This window comes from Orcinus orca, chromosome 1, assembly GCF_937001465.1.
Source record: "Orcinus orca chromosome 1, mOrcOrc1.1, whole genome shotgun sequence".
NCBI classification, from domain to species: Eukaryota; Metazoa; Chordata; class Mammalia; order Artiodactyla; family Delphinidae; genus Orcinus; species Orcinus orca.
Window position 1 is genome coordinate 9,322,211 of NC_064559.1, and position 16,419 is coordinate 9,338,629.

Below are 16,419 nucleotides of genomic sequence, written 5' to 3' on the forward strand. Positions count from 1 at the left end.
TACTTTTATTTACCGAAATTAAAAATTTTTTCTTGTTCATATAAGATAGACTTTAAAATATATTTTAGAAACACTGTAACATCTACTTATGACATTTTAAAATGTACAGTGTTCCAAGGTTCCTAAATTACAATCCCTTTCTAGCCCATCTCTCCTTCGGCTTTTTGTTTTTTACTTTATTTTTATTTTTAGTTGTGGTAAAATACACATAACATAAAACTTAACCATCTTAACCATTTTATTATTTTTTTTCTTTGTGGTACGTGGGCCTCTCACTGCTGCGGCCTCTCCCGTTGCGGAGCACAGGCTCCGGACACGCAGGCTCAGCAGCCATGGCTCACGGGCCCAGCCGCTCCGCGGCATGTGGGATCTTCCCGGACTGGGGCACGAACCCGTGTCCCCTGCATCGGCAGGCGGACTCTCAACCACTGCGCCGCCAGGGAAGCCCACCATCTTAACCATTTTTAAGTATACGGTTCAGTAGTGCTAAAGTACACTCGCATTGTCATGCAACCATCGCCACTCATCCATCTCCAGAAATTTTTTTTTTAATTACTAAACTTTATTTTTTGGAGCAGTTTTAGGTTCACAGCAAAATTGAGCGGGAAGTGCAGAGTTCCCATATACCCCTGTCTACACAACCTGCCCTACTCTCAACGTCCTGCACCAGAGTAGTACATTTGTTACAATCCCTGGACCTTCACTGACGCATCATTATCACCCGAAGTTCTCCAGAACGTTTTCATCTTGTGGAACTGAAACTCCATACCCATTAAACAGCGACTGCCCATCCTCCACTTCCCCGAGCTCCTGGCAGCCACCGTCTTACTTCCTGTCGCTATGAATTTGACTACTGTAGGTGCCTCTTTTTTTTTTAATTTAATTTAATTTTTTTAATACAGCAGGTTCTTATTAGTTACCAATTTTATACATATCGGTGTATACATGTCAATCCCAATCTCCCAATTCATCATACCACCCCCCCCACCTTTCCCCCCTGGGTGTCCATACATTTGTTCTCTACATCTGTGTCTCTATTTTTGCCTTGCACACCGGTTCATCTGTACCATTTTTCTAAATTCCAAATATATACGTTAATATATGATATTTGTTTTTCCCTTTCTTACTTCACTCTGTATGACAGTCTGTAGGTCCATCCATGTCTCTACAAATGACCCAATTTTGTTCCTTTTTATGGCTGAGTCATATTCCATCGTATACATGTACCACATCTTCTTTATCCATTCATCTGTCGATGGGCATTTAGGTTGCTTCCATGACCTGGCTATTGTGAGAGGTGCTGCAATGAACATTGGGGTGCCTGTGTCTTTTGGCATTATGGTTTTCTCTGGTCTGGGCGCCTCATGTTTAAGTGGGATCATACAATTTTTGTCCTTTGGTACCTCGTTTATTTTACTTAGCATACATAATATCTTCAAGGTTCATCCATGTTGCATGTGTCAGAATTCATTCCTTTTTAAGACAATGATATTCCATCGTATAGATGGACCACATTGTGTTTATCCCCTCATTCATCGAAGGACACTTGAGTTGCTTCCACTTCTTGGCTATCATGAACAACGCTGCTATGAACATGGGTGGACAAATATCTCTTCGAGACACCTCATTTCAATTCATTTGGGTATATACCCAGAAGGGGAATTGCTAGATCATATGATAATGATAGTTCTATGTTTAATTTTTTGAGGAACTGCCGTGTTGTTTTCCACAATGTCTGCACCATTTTACATTCCCATTAACATTGCACAAGAGTTCCATCCTCGGCAATACTTTTTATTTTCTCTCTTTCTTTTGGTCTTTCTGTCTTTCTTTCATAGTAGCTGTCCTAATGGGTGTGAGGTGTTGTGTGCCTTTACTTTTTAAACTTTTATTAAAAGCCTGGTGTCTTTCAGTCACAATCTGATTTCCTTCAAATCTGAAGTAGGCACTTTAGGATCTTCTGGGTATCTGCTTGGATATCAAATGTTCATCTGTACATTTTCTTCCTCAAAATGTGTACAACAGGAGTGCGTTGTCTTTCTGATTTAAGTGTAACTGAATTGATATCTTCAGATGGGAAGACAGCTTAGCCAGCAGAGACACCTGCCCCCATGGAGAGTACCTGGAATGATTCAGCCAGGTTTCCTGGTTTGGACGGGTCCCCTTCCTCCTACACCATTCCCGGACACCTGTCCCAAAGCTCTGACTGATCTCCCTCCAAGAGAATAGCCTTCCCAGACGGATCTCTCTGTGCAGCAGTCTGAGGTACTTGGATACATTTATAGATTATATGTTGTGTGTGTGAATTTAGTGGTAGTAGTTTCAATCTCACTGAGAAATAATGAAAAGAGTCTAAAATCAGGTCATAATGGAAGGCACTCATTATTAAAACCGTGTGCCTTATAGCAAAGCATTCTTTTTTTATATAGATTTACTTTATTTATTTATTTATTGGCTGCATTGGGTCTTTCGTTGCTGTGCACAGGCTTTCTCTAGTTGTGGCGAGCGGGGGCTACTCTTTGTTGCAGAGCTTGGGCTTCTCATCGCGGTGGCTTCTCTCTTTCCGGAGCACGGGCTCTAGGTGTGCAGGCTTCAGTAGTTGTGGCATGCGGGCTCAGTAGTTGTGGCTTGTGGGCTCTAGAGCGCAGGCTCAGTAGTTGTGGTGCACGGGCTTAGTTGCTCCGCAGCATGTGGGATCTTCCCCGACCAGAGCTCAAGCCAGGGTCCCCTACATTGGCAGGAAGATTCTTAACCACTGTGCCACCAGGGAAGCCCCTAGCAAAGCATTCTAAAATCACATGGAAACTAGCAAACGCAGGGAGTACAGTTTTTCCTCTTTCTGCCCTGAGTCAGGGATCTTAGGGAGGTGGTGTTTCCAGGGCCATGTCACCCCTTTGGTTACTGCTCGGCAGGGTGGCTCAGCCTCCAGCCCTGTTGGTCTGGCTGGGAAGCAGCTTCTCTCCACTAGAGGGCATCAGGCTCCCTTATTCAGATCACTCTTTGGAAATCCAGGGAGGCCTCTTGCTCTTTTATGTTGGACTGGGCCTGCCGCCTCTATTTTTAGGCCCTCTATGTTGACCTTGAGTGTTCAGGCCTGGAGACCCCCCCTCCCCGGGTCAGGAAACGGCATATTCTCTTGGAGACCTTGGCCGAGACCCCCTCTGGGAGTCAAGTTCCTGCCGGAAAGCAGGCTGCGAGGGTGGGGTAAGACAGGTCACCTTTCACAGAGCATTCAAGGCCCCTGGGGGTTGGGGGCTGGGTGGGGGGAAAGCATGCCATTGTCTCGTCACATTTTAAGTTCTCAAAACTAAAGTAAAATGTTAAAATAAAAGAAAAATTGCAAAGTCCAAAAAACAAAACAAAACAAAACTGCCTTTATCTACTTTGCCTTCCTCTATGGTACTTCCTAAAAAGTTGAGAATTGTGTGGGAGGCACAGGAAGCCGTCCTCTCTGCTTCCTCACTTGATTGTGTGACCTCTTGGTAGCATTTAGACCATGGAAGCTTTAAGAGTCACCAGATAAAAGAGCAGACACCCAGGCCCCGCCCTTGGAGGTTCCAGCTCAGTAGGCCCAGGGTGTGGCCCAAGAGTCTGCCTTTTTGGCAAACACCTTATTTGATTCTCAGGCAGAGGATCCTCAAACCACACGTTGAGAAACTTTCCACTGTACTACATCCTCTGGTGCCATTCACTTAATCTGAGAGTCCTAAGGTAAGTTTTCTATTCCACGTGGGAACCATCCATGCAGGAATTCCATACATTTTAATATTTCAGTTACAGGCCACTTCTCTTGTATAACCCTGAGCCCCCTGGGAAGCCCCCATCTTAGGGTCTGAAGTGTAGTGTCTCCCAGCCTCCCTCCACCCCGCTGATGCTCCCTGATTCCCCTGGGCCAGGCAGCCTTCTAAATTGCTTTCATTTTTTTCATAGCTCTTGGGAGAAACCTTTCCTCCTGGGATGGAAGCCCCCAGATGAGGGTTTGGCTGTGCCTTTCCCTCCCTAACAGAGGGGCTTGTCTCAACACCAACTCCAAACACACACACACACACACACACACACACACACACACTGTGCAGCTCTAACAACTGCGACTGTTCTCTAAGTACAGCCCAGCAGCCAGACTGTAGCTCAGTTTTCGGCTTTTCATGGTGCCTTCTGCTCTGACGGTGCTTGGTAAAAGTTCATGTCAACAAGTCTGAGGATCAGTCATTACCCTACCCGTGTCTGGGAGTGCCAGGATTAGAACCACTGAACCAAAATCCACTTTGGAGAACGTGAGGCCCAAGCAACAATTGGGAGGGGGGGCTCCTGGCACCTCTTAGTCTGACATGAATGGTGTCTTTAAGACATAGCAGCACATACTGCCGCATCTTCGACACACGAGAATAAACACACACACACACACACAATGCCTGCTTTCCCATCCCTGCTACTACGGGTTCCCCGCTTTCAGCACTTTCTTGCTTGATTCTCATACTAATTCCTACGCCTCTGGGTGGCAGCCCTTGGCTATCTGCTCTGGGTCTGCTATTGAGATCTAAGACTGAATCCGTCATCAGTTTGTAATTACCTGGTACTGAGCTCCCGCACGACTCCAGCATCAGACGCAACCTCTTGGAAAATGCGCCGGGGCCTGTCTTCTGAGAGGCTACCCCACCTGCTCCCAGTGGAGCATCCACTCGTAGGCCCACACGGCAGCCAACAAGGACAGCTGCCTGGCAGCCCAGAGAGGTCCAGGGTTGCAGGGAAGGGGGTTCCCAAGTTAGCCCGGCCCTAAAGAAGGTGGGTCACCATGGCTCAGTGGCGCTGGGACCCAAGTGGGCTCGCAAGAGCCCGATGCGTGAAGCCATCACTTACCATGAGAAATAAGATCAGCTATTTCTATCAGCCCAACCAACGCAACAGGCAGGGGCAGGGAATGGGGTGGGGGGGCGGGGCTTCCTTTTGTGGGTGTGGCTCAGAACAAGTGTGGTGGGAAGTACGACTCCAGTGTAAGTGGCAGGGGTCTCTGCTTGCGTTCAGTCAGAGTGGATATTCAGCAGAATACCCTCCGTGACCCCACAGTTTATTAATGGCTGGAGCTTATTCTGACTGAGCAGCACCTCTGCCATATAAGTTAAATATTTTAAACATTACCCTTAATAATAGGTGCGTGTAACACCTGCCAGAAGAGTCAGAGTTTCTGGGAGCCTGACAGGTTGTCTCTCCCCCGGACTGACTATAAGCCCCTCATTAGACTTCACAAGGTTCTACTCCTTGGTTAATTTAGCATCTAGCACATAGTAGGTGCTCAATGCACATAATAGGACTGACTGATTGACTATAAGCCCCTCATTAGACTTCACATGGTTCTACTCCTTGGTTAATTTAGCATCTAGCACATAGGAGGTGCTCAATGGCACATAATAGGTGGTTGTGATGTTGAGCTCAAACAACTGATAGTGCCCGGCTGGGCTCTGCCACGTTTGCCCCTGGGCTTCCCTTTTCTGGGCCTCCATGGTTGACCACTCCCCTAGTTGTGACGTTCTTTCTTCGCATACACCAGGCTATCCTGGGAGGCACCCTGTCTTTCAGGTGACCTTGCTGACTCAACAACCAATATCTGACTGAGCACCAACTACATGCCAGGCTTGGGGGATATGCCAGTGAGCAAAATAGTCATGGTTCCTGCTCTCCTGGAGTCAGGTCTGAAAAATGAGTCAGGCATTAAACACGTAAGATGAATAGTGTGGACAGAGAAGGACCAGGGTTATGGGAGCACATGGCAGAGGAATGAGGCAGCCTCTTGGAGGAAGTGATGTTACGGTGAGATTTGAAGAGTTCGCTGAGTAAAGGGAAAAGGGGCAGGAGAGGTAAGAAGAAGGGTAATTCAGGCAGAGCAAACAGCATTTACAAAGACTCAGGTATGGGCAAGAGTGAGTGGTGTCAGAGCAGCAGGAGAGGAGCTGAAGAGGTGGGCTGTCGGCACGTCGAGGTCTCGGGATGTGGTGGCCGGATGAATGCACCTTGCAAACCTCCAGCTCCATGGAGTGTAATTGGCCGAGAGCTCCAGCTGCCACGCTCTAAAATCCATTCACACCGAAGCGTGGCTTCCCTGGCTTCTCCCAGGCAGTGCCTGGGCACCTTGGGGTACAGCGCAGGGCAGGCTCATTCCCGGGAGGCACGGGACTCCTGCGATGCCAGCTTTGGCTCAAGGACTCAGTGGCTTTGCTGAACCTTCCTTAGACTGCACAGTAGTCCGGGACACTTCTACCTTCCCTTCTCGCCTCTCTCCTTCCCTGGGGGTCAGACTCGCATCACAGTCTGACAGCTCTCCCAGTCTCCACCTCTCAGTTTCCTCTCACCGACATTTCCCCAAAGAAAATCCTTATATGTTTAATATTAACTTTGTGTCTGCTTCTGGGAAGATCTGGACGAACACATGAGGCTTTATCCTCCTGATAATGGCCAGTGGTGGAGGGTTTTAAATGAGTGACACGATCAGAGTATATCTGGAAAAGAACAATGTGGCTGCAGGGTGAAGAATTTGGTCAGAGGGGATCGGGAGAAGGGCCAGGAAGGCGATTAGGAGGCTGTTACAGTGGCCCAGGTGAGATAGCTTAGATAGACTAGGGGGCGGCAGTGGGGATTCAAAAATGTGATTGATGATGGAAAACAGGAAGAAGGAGAAGTGGCACTGGGTGATGGATTGAATGTGAAGTGTGAGGGAGGAGTTGAGGATGACTCTAGGATCCTGGCTCATTCTACAAGCGGGTGGAAGCTAGTCGTCGGGTGTTGTCCAGCTCTGCTTAGGGAAAATGCAGTATCTGGCCAACAGAAAGGTGAGCTCTATTACGGGTCAGGACAGCTCACTGGCCTTCCCACTACCTGGGTGAAACACCTCTTGGGAACATCCAACACGGTTTGTTTGAGTTCATGCTCACTTAACAGCCTTCGGATGGTTAATTAGACACACGGGCATTCAGATGCCAGGCAGATCCCTCTGGAAAGGAATAGTGCCAACTAAAAATGGCTAAATGAATTGGCATTCCAGTTTACCCAACAATGTCCTGGATGCCTGACGTTCCTGAGCCAACCTCTCCAAGCTGATCAGCTCTGTGATACTGGTGAGGATGGAGACTGGACCCTGGATCAGAGAAACTCCGCTCTGTTCTCAGAGGCCCTGGTGTAGACAGCCAGCTGGCCTAGTAGGATGTGGAGGGATGAATAACGGCTGCTAAAGATGTCCATATCCGAATCCCCCGAATATGTGACTGTGTCACCTGACGCAGTAAAAAGAACTTTGAAGATGTGATGACATTAGGACTGTGTGCTGGGGAGATCATCCTGGATTATGATCTGAGTGGGACCAATGTAATCACAAGGGTCCTTAAAAGAGGGACAAGGAGAAGCAGAGAGCAGTAGATGTGACAACAAAAACAAGAGATTGGAGTGATGCAGGGAAGGGGCCGATTTCCAGGTGTGGGCAATCTCCAGAAGCTGGAAAAGAAAAGAGACAGTGTCTCTTGCAGAGCCTTCAGAAGAACTACCAGATGCCGACAACTTGATTTTATCCCAGTGATGCTGATTTTAAAATTCTGACCTCAGAAATATAAGATAATAAATTCATGGTGTTTTAAGCCACGAAGTTAGCGGTCAGTTGTTACAGCAGGAATAGGAAACCAACACACAAAACAAGCGCACCACCTCACCTTTTCAAGAGGCAATAAATAGCAGATTTATACTATGTTGTACACCTAAAACTAATACAATATTGTAAATTAACTATACTTCAATTTTTGAAAATAGAAGATTTAAAATAAATGAATGAAATAATATATAATAATATAGTAATAATTATATCTATAATAATATAATTATATATCTATAATAATATAATTATATATATATAATAATATAATTATATATATATATATAATGCCTATTTTCAGGTCATAGTGACTAAAATAAAGGGCCATGTAGAGTGGATATATGTCATATTTGTGACTGCTTAACATCTTTTGAATAAATAACTTTCCTATTGTCAGACTTTTAGGCCAGAACCACATTTCCCAGGATCGCTTGCAGCTAGAACACAAGCATGTGACCCAGACTCCACCAATCAGATGCACCGTTGTGAGAAGGCACCTGGAGGAATTCTTTCCTAGGGGCCTCAGGGGAGCAGTTGGTTTGAGATCTCAGGGCAGCAGGGGCAGAGGTGGTGGTGTCCTAGCTCAGTAGCTAAAGTGCCAATGGCACCTTCACTCCAGCAGTAGTGGGAAAGTGATTTGGGTATTGTTCCAGGCTGTAGAGCCTCCAGGTATGACCTTCTGGCCTTCCTAGAAATTCTGTAAGCCACACAATTATCCTTCAATAAATCAGTTTGCTAGTTAACCTTACGGTGTGGATTTTTTTGTTTGCAGTTAAGGACTCTGAATGATACATCACTTCATGGCATTGTGGTAAGTAACCGGCCCATTTTAGCAGCTGGAAGGTGAAGCATTTGCAGTTTGCTCTTCCAGCCAGGCAGAATTGTTCATAGGATCAGGAGATGCAGGCCAAAGTGCACATTAGTTCCCAGTTACAGCTGCAGAGCATCAGGGCCACCGCAGAACAGCTGGTCCTCTTTAAGCCTTGAGCGGCCATGGAGAGAGACCAGGGTTCACATAATGAGTGAGGAAAGCTCCAAATGGGTTTTCCTGAGCTGCAGAAGGGCCCATCTGGAGGAGGCGAGGGATTACTAAAATAGTTTCCTCAGACACAGGTGAGGGAGCTGCTAGAAACATCTTTCAGAGTCAGTTTCCCCCAGGGGTGGGTAGCCAGTCCCCATTTCCGGTTTGGGGAGAAATGCCTGAAGTGTTCCTGACCTTCCTGGGACCGAGAGCTCTCAGGGATGAGGCAGCCAGATGTGAGCTGAGCCTTGACACCCATCCCGCTTCCAGGAGCTCATGCTCATCCTGGAACACTGTCAAGGAGATGACAGATGTGCCTTCTTCTTGGGGTCAGCTTCAGATGAAGTCATCCTTTCCCTCTGGACTCTGTCAGGATTAGTGCTTGGTATTTCTGAGTCACTTCACAGTTTATAAGCACTTTGGGAACCCGAGGTACTGAGTGTCTCTGTGCATGAAATTTTATACTGTGCCTTTACTCCTAAGGATGCTCTGGAAACCCTGAACCAAGAACGATGACCCCCAAATTCAATGTTATATAGATAGAGACTTTTGAGAATTTAAGAAGCATAAGAGAAGGGGAAACTGTGAATGGACATTCAAGAAGGCATAGGAATTTTAGCTACTAGGAAATCAAATCCATGTCTCTAGATGATCTCACATCCTCCAGGAGACGCTGCTTGTGTTTTCTTGGATCCTACAAGGGGCAAGCAGAGTGGTTTTATATATGGTTTCATTTGAAGAATGCTAATCCCAGGAAATATTTTTTCCTTAAAAAATATTGTTGAAGAGAGGTTTCCTGATTACCATTGCCTGATCTACCCTTAGACATTTTTATTCCTTTGATTGAAGGCTAAAACATCCTAATCCAAAGTCTCAAGAGGGTAAACGTTAAGACCTTCCCAATAATTACTAATAATAGTAATCAATATAAGGATTTGATCAGATCCTTTCCAACATCCCTTCAGCAGAACAGTTTCCCAAGAAATAAATTTCAAGTTTTGATTGGGGGTGGGGGTAGGTTAGGACATTAATTGATGAAGTAATTACATTAGGGAAAAACTGTTCATTCCCAAGGAGCCCTTTCTTGAGGAGAGCTGGAAAGATGTCTTGGACGCATCCTCCCTTCCTTTATGGTACGTGTGCTTTATTCATTACCCTAGGACGTTTAGCCCCAGATAGGGTTTGCTCTGGGCCTGACCCTACTAGTTAAAAGTTCAAGTAGAATTCTGATAGTAACTAAGATTACTACCGAGGGCAATACAAGAATCAGTGATCTGTGTTAATTGTGCTTTGCTGATATGGCTGCAATAAATCGAAATCATTGCGGATGTGGACACAATGAGTTGTATGTGAACAATAATGTCTATTTAATGCCTCTTTTCCCCAAGTGCATGTTCATTTAAAGCAGAGTCTTTAAAGAAGGTTCAACCAGCCACTTGGTACATGTGAACACAAGAGACCAAGGGCCACCCTTCCCAATCAAGGGATCCCTGAATAATGTCCCTTTGTCCCCCAGCCACCCAATTCACCCATGGAGGAGGATCCCTGCCCCCTTTCCATGTCTGCAGAAAGTGCATTGCTTTTCTTTTTTTTTTTAATTAATTAATTTATTTATTTATTTTTGGCTGCATTGGGTCTTCGTTGCTGCGTGCGGGCTTTCTCTAGTTGTGGCGAGCAGGGGCTACTCTTCGCTGCGGTGCATGGGCTTCTCATTGTGGTGGCTTCCCTTGTTGCGGAGCATGGGCTTTAGGTCCGCAGGCTTCAGTAGTTGTGGCACGCAGGCTCAGTAGTTGTGGCACATGGGCTTAGTTGCTCCATGGCATGTGGGATCTTCCCGGACCAGGGCTCGAACCTGTGTCCCCTGCACTGGCAGGCGGATTCTTTAACCACTGTGCCACCAGGGAAGTCCCTGCATTGCTCTTCTGTTATGGGCATTCTTGGCTAGACTTTGTACCACACAAGAAAATCTAAACACTGTTCCTCTCCTGCTCACTCAAGACAGTCCCTTTCTCCAGAGCTGGATCTCAGAGCTGGGCAGTCCCTGGTGCTCTCACCGTGTGTCCAGGTGGGATGCATTTGGCAGATAGGACTCACTTAACACACCCATCTACCCACCACGATGCCAGATCCTCCGAGACAGCCCTTCCTGGTACTCTTAGCACCCAGCTTGATACTCAGAACCCAGATAATGAGTCAGCTTCACACGGATCACCTGCTTTGCAGGATCTCGACTCCTAAAGTTAGGAAGTCCCTGGAGGGTCACCACTCAGCTGGCTGGTGCCAGTTTAACTCCAAGATGGTCTAACACATGTTGTTGTTTGTTTCTGCTCTGAGGTGACCCCTGCCCTTCCTGCACCCCAGGAAGCAGGATGTAGTCACTCTTCAATAATCTATAAAATACCAAGAATCACCTACTCAACATTCTGAAAATGATAGCAAACGTTTTTAAGTATTACAGCAGGAGGACGTGGTAACGTGTATCCTGCTTTGGAACTAACAAAACATCCCCTTTAGCCCTTTGCTTCCTTTCCCTCCCTGAAGGAATTTGCTGTTGTTTGTAAACATAATATACTCTTAACCCTGGCTCTGTTTAACCACTTTTTCAAACTTAGCCTTTCTGCTTATTCTTAGTAAGTCAGTTTTGATTTTTTTTTGAACCAACTCTATTGAGGTATAATTTACATGTAATAAAATGCACCTGTTCTAAGTGTACAGTTGAATGAGATACAACAAACTCATTGTGTAACCACCACCATACTCAAGATATAGAATATTTTCCATCACCACCAAACGTTTCCTCATGCCCTTTCACAGTCAACCCCCCTCCCCACCCCCAGTTCCAGGCAACTAGTGATCTGCTTTCTGTCACTATAGATTAGTTTTAAAGAGCTTTGATTTTAATGAGAATATATTGTGGTCAGTAAAGTAGCATTCTGCATGATTCTGCTCAAAACCCTTCAAGGGTACAACATGAGACAATTTTAACGTTGAAAAAAATTGCAATTTGTGTGTTATCTGAGCCACATAACATCTACCCCTCTGTTGACTTCCTTCCTTTCTTTAGTGTGGCAAAGTGCTTTCAAAGATGGCGTCAACACTTCCATCCTCCCTGTAACGTCATGCCACTCCTCCCAACAAGTGGTGGAAGATATCTCTCCTCCCCTTGAACCGAGCCTGTCTTTGTGACTTGATTTGACCAAAAGAACGTGGAGGAAGGGATGCTCTGCCAGGCCCAGGCCTTATAAGACCTGATAGTGTCTGCTTTTGGCCTCTTGGGATTTGGCCACCACAGATAAGCTCAGGCCAGAGAGCTGAATGACAAGAGCCTGCCTGGGGAGGGAGAGGCCCGGTCAGCTCCCTGCTCTTCCAGCCCCAGCCAAGGAGCCAGACATGGGAGTGAAGCCATCCTGGATGTTCCAGCTCCGGCCGAGCTCTCAGCTAAATGCAGCCACGTGAGTGACCTCAGCCAACTCCATACAGAGCAGAAGAATTAACCTCCTGGCCGAGGCCAGCCAACCCACAGAATCATGAAAAATAATAAATTTGTATTGTTTTAAGCCACTAAGTATTAGGGTAGTTTGCTGTACAGAAGCAGATATCTAATGCAGTCAGGAACAGTGATGGACGGTAATGCCCTCCTAGAAACACTTGAAACAACACTGCAGAAAGGAAAGGACACACAGCCTCCACAATACCCTGAAGCCCTGCCTGCTCCTCTGTGAATTTTCAGATGTTCGTTAAACTCACTCCTACTAGAGGAAGCAGAAACCAGGGTGCAGTCCCCGGCCACGAGGGGCCTCGTCAGGGGCTCTCGAGAACTCAGTGTGAGGGGTTGGTTCAGGGAAGAAAGGGGCCCCAGACCCTCGTAGTTCCCTTTCTCCCTGTGGCCTTTCAAAGGGAGAGTCTCACACAGAAAGGAGTCATAGCTGAAGAATCTGAGTCTCTAAGGAGACCTAGGGCCCTATAGGAGGTTAGGAGCTTCTGAGAGCCGAGTTTCCTTAGGAAGACCCAGGTGAGAAATAATGCAGGAGTTCCCATGTTCAAGGCGTGATCCGTAGCATGTAACAGTTACTCACAAAGGTGTTTGTTAAATCAATCAATTTCTGCCTGAGTTATCTGGACGTTTCATTAGGTTCAGGGAACCCAAGACCGGTGCTAAGGTATCCCCCAGGCATGGACAATCCACTTGGACAATTCCTGGGGCATCATGCACACTCTCCAGACCAGAGAGAGCCACAGGAAATTGAATCTGGAGCTGAATTGTTGGCCTGTTGTAGACTTGACCTTCACCTACCATTGAACCACATGGTGGGGTGAGCTTGGGTCATCAGCATAAGCCCATCACTTGCATTTCTTTCCTGAAGACCCCCTCATCTTCAAATCTCCAGGTCATGGAAAAAAGATCTCCTCTAGCAGTTACTCATTTGAATTGGGGAGGACTCCCAATGGGATGTATGTAAATTGTTGCTGTAAATGTTTGAATAACCAGGTGGTAAAAGCAAGGGGACCAGCATTTCCTGATAAATATGGGCGGTGAGCTGCCAGCAGAGGCTGTTTTGAATTGGATACGGTAAGCAGTGAGAAGAAAACGGCTTTGCCTCTATTTCACCCGGAGTATCCACTGGTTGACAAGCCCCTGAGAAGAAGGAAGACAGGGGACAAGAGGAGTGTCCTGTATTGGGGCCAGAAGATGCTTCTGTCCCTCATCTTAATCTTTCAGTGTTTACAATGGCCCCGGCCCATTTTCTGGGTCTTCGTGTTCCCTGTGCATGCATTTGAGGTGGGTTTCCGTGGAGTCACCTCTCAGAAAACAGAGGAAGGGGAAAGAGGTGGAAACGTGGTACCACGGGAGTCTTTCTGCAAGAAGGGCCATGAGCGAGAGGCAAAGGCAAGGGAGGCCAGGGCACAGGCCAGCAGTCGATGTGGAGCAGTGCAAAGGGGGTGTCGAAAAGAGTTATCACTTTCTAAATTGGCTTGTGCCTTTTTGCACAAATCAAAAGGCCGTGTCCCTCTGCTTATGCAAGATCTCTCCGTGTATGCAAGCTGTTTTGAAATGCTTTAAGTGCTGCATGAACCACAGGTGGAATGACTGCTGTTATTAGCTCTGTCTGGAAGATGGCCACACCCGCTGGCATCTGACTGAGTAGGAAAAAGGCCCCAGGGTATCCTGTGCTGGGGACACCAGGTGACTGTACAGAGTCCACACCAGCCGGGAGATCCCAACAGGTGCAGGGCTGATGGGAAATGAGCAAGCTTGGACGGTTTTCCTGCGTGGATGGAGCGTCCGGCTGAGTCACTCTTCCCTCTGCCTGGGGGAGTGAAGTCACAAGTTCTTTGCTCTGTCTTGCCAGCCCTTCTCTTCCCTCCCCGTAGCACTCTTGCCTTCTCTAGGACAGCAAACTAAACATAACTGGAATCCAGAACACACTTACTTTAACGGACTTTCCCTCATATACTTAATATCTAAGAAAAAGGGTCACGTGGCAAACAGACACCTCCCAAAACAAGAGCCAACCACTTGGCAAAACCAAGCTATTATCAAGGATTTTTAGAAGAAAAGAGGTGAAGTATAACGTAGGGTCAAAGACAAGTCCAGAGCAATCCTACCCTTAATACTTTTATAGGCTGAAAAATGAGATTGATATTCTTTTTTTTTTTTTTTTTAATGCGGTACGCGGGCCTCTCACTGTTGTGGCCTCTCCCGTTGCGGAGCACAGGCTCCGGACGCACAGGCTCAGCGGCCATGGCTCACGGGCCCAGCCGCTCCGCGGCATGTGGGATCTTCCCAGACCGGGGCACGAACCCGCGTCCCCTGCATCGGCAGGCGGACTCTCAACCACTGCGCCACCAGGGAAGCCCGAGATTGATATTCTTAATGTGATGACTTCATCACAGAGATCCTCAGACATATTCAAAAGTAATATTTCATTATTAATATTTAATTTGCATGCTGTTCCATATCCTTTCTGGAATAAAACAAGGCAGTAATAATAATATATTTTAAAGGCTTTTGCAAGTACTTCCGCATACTTTGTTTTCTTTGATCTTTGGTCTTACAATGGCCTGTTGAACTGGTGGAGTCTTGAATGGGTCAAAGACAACCTGCCTTTTGGGCTTTGTCTGAATCTGTAGCACAGTGTTGGGGCACCTACCACCATCAAGGCGGTTGCAGGGTGGGCATATGTGGCTGGACATGTGGATGTCCTGAAGGCTTTCCTGTCTTTTGCAGACCCTGTTGGCCGGTGACTTTCTGACAACGTGTTATGCACAGCATTTTTTTTTTTTTTTCGGTATAGGGGCCTCTCACTGTTGTGGCCTCTCCCGTTGCGGAGCACAGGCTCTGGACGCGCAGGCTCAGCGGCCATGGCTCACGGGCCCAGCCGCTCCGCGGCATGTGGGATCTCCCGGACCGGGGCACGAACCCGTGTCGCCTGCATTGGCAGGCGGACTCTCAACCACTGCGCCACCAGGGAAGCTGGGACAGCATTTTAATCTCCGTGACATGTAGGAATACAGCCTCCCTGGCTGGGGATGTTCCTCAGGCCATTATAAAGGTGAAGTTTACCTTTGGACTCTTTTAGTCACAAGTTACAGAAACCTGTTTAAAATGGCTCAAGTAAAAAGGGGACATTTGTATCAGGATATACTGGTATCTCAGGGAACCCAAGGGCAAGAAGGGCAAGTAGTCTTGCGAGGGCCTGGAACCAGAACAAACACACGTTCCAAACAGACATCCCATGTCTGAATCTGCCAGCAGAGAATGTTGGAATCTTCTACGACCCAGCTGGGTCTGACCCACTCGGTGAAATGGTGTAGTCCCAGCCCAAGAGGGGACAGGGAGACAGACTTGACAGCCAGAAAAAATACCCTATTATATACAAAAATTAAATGTGTGATAAAGCATAACAAATGGGAAAGATTAGTCAACAAATGGTGCCAATAGCATTTAGAAGTTCATTTTACTTCATACACCAAAATAAACTCCAAACTAATTAAAGGGTATACATTTTAAAATAGTTTTTAAAAGTATACCATAAAAACTAAAATAAAATATCACTTAATGTTAATTGAGACTCTAATGAAAAAAGGGAACAGGTTCTAAGCCCAGAAAGCACAGAGAAAAATAACAAAGAAATGTTGACATCTATTGAGTGCTTAATTATGGTCAGTCTCTATTTTTAAGCACTTTGTCCACATAATCTAATATATCTTTCAACCTTATGAAAATGGTATTATTATTCTCATTTTTAAAGATGAGTGAACTATGGCAGAGAGATATTAAGTAACTTGTCCAAGATCACACAGTTCGTGGCAGAGCCGTTTTACCCGGAACTGTCTATCCTGAAAGCCAAGGCTCTAATCCTCCATATCGTAAGGTCTCCTTCATATCCATTTAAATGGGTTTAAAAGGGCCAAGTTCATTCACTTATTCGTTCAACATGTATTTATTGAGCTCCCACTAAGGGATGGACACTGCTCTAGGCCCTGGGCATACAGCGATGAATCGGGCAGGCAAGCCGCCTGACCTCAGGGAGCTTATGTTCTAGACTCTAGAATCCAGAGAAGGTACATACTATTTTTTTAAAAAATGAATAAATAAACCAGAGAGTTTCCGACTTCGGCAAGTACTGTGAAGAAGAAAATCTAGGGCTCTGTGATGAATAGTGACTTAGGTAGATTGGGTGCTTGGGGAGAGCTAGGGGACGGAGCCTGGCTGGTGGAGGAGACACAAGGCATCGGGGAACAAGAAGAAGCCAGGAGGACTCAG

The 16,419-nt window shown here is 46.5% G+C and overlaps 1 protein-coding gene across 3 annotated transcripts in view; it reads left to right on the forward strand.

Annotated features, from left to right (window-relative positions):
* Positions 1 to 14,644, forward strand: part of LOC117201757 (caskin-2-like) — a 43,383-nt gene extending 28,739 nt beyond the window's left edge. Inside the window, exons 2-4 of one of the 3 annotated variants that reach the window (XR_007476814.1) lie at positions 2,074 to 2,265; positions 8,403 to 8,441; positions 11,716 to 14,644. Coding sequence is in view for 2 of the 3 variants with exons in the window: in XM_049708706.1 (XP_049564663.1) it covers positions 2,074 to 2,229 (156 nt within the window). In the remaining variant the exon portion in view is untranslated. The other 2 variants (XM_049708709.1, XM_049708706.1) reach the window with 2 other exon arrangements.
* The last annotated feature ends 1,775 nt before the right edge of the window (positions 14,645 to 16,419 follow it).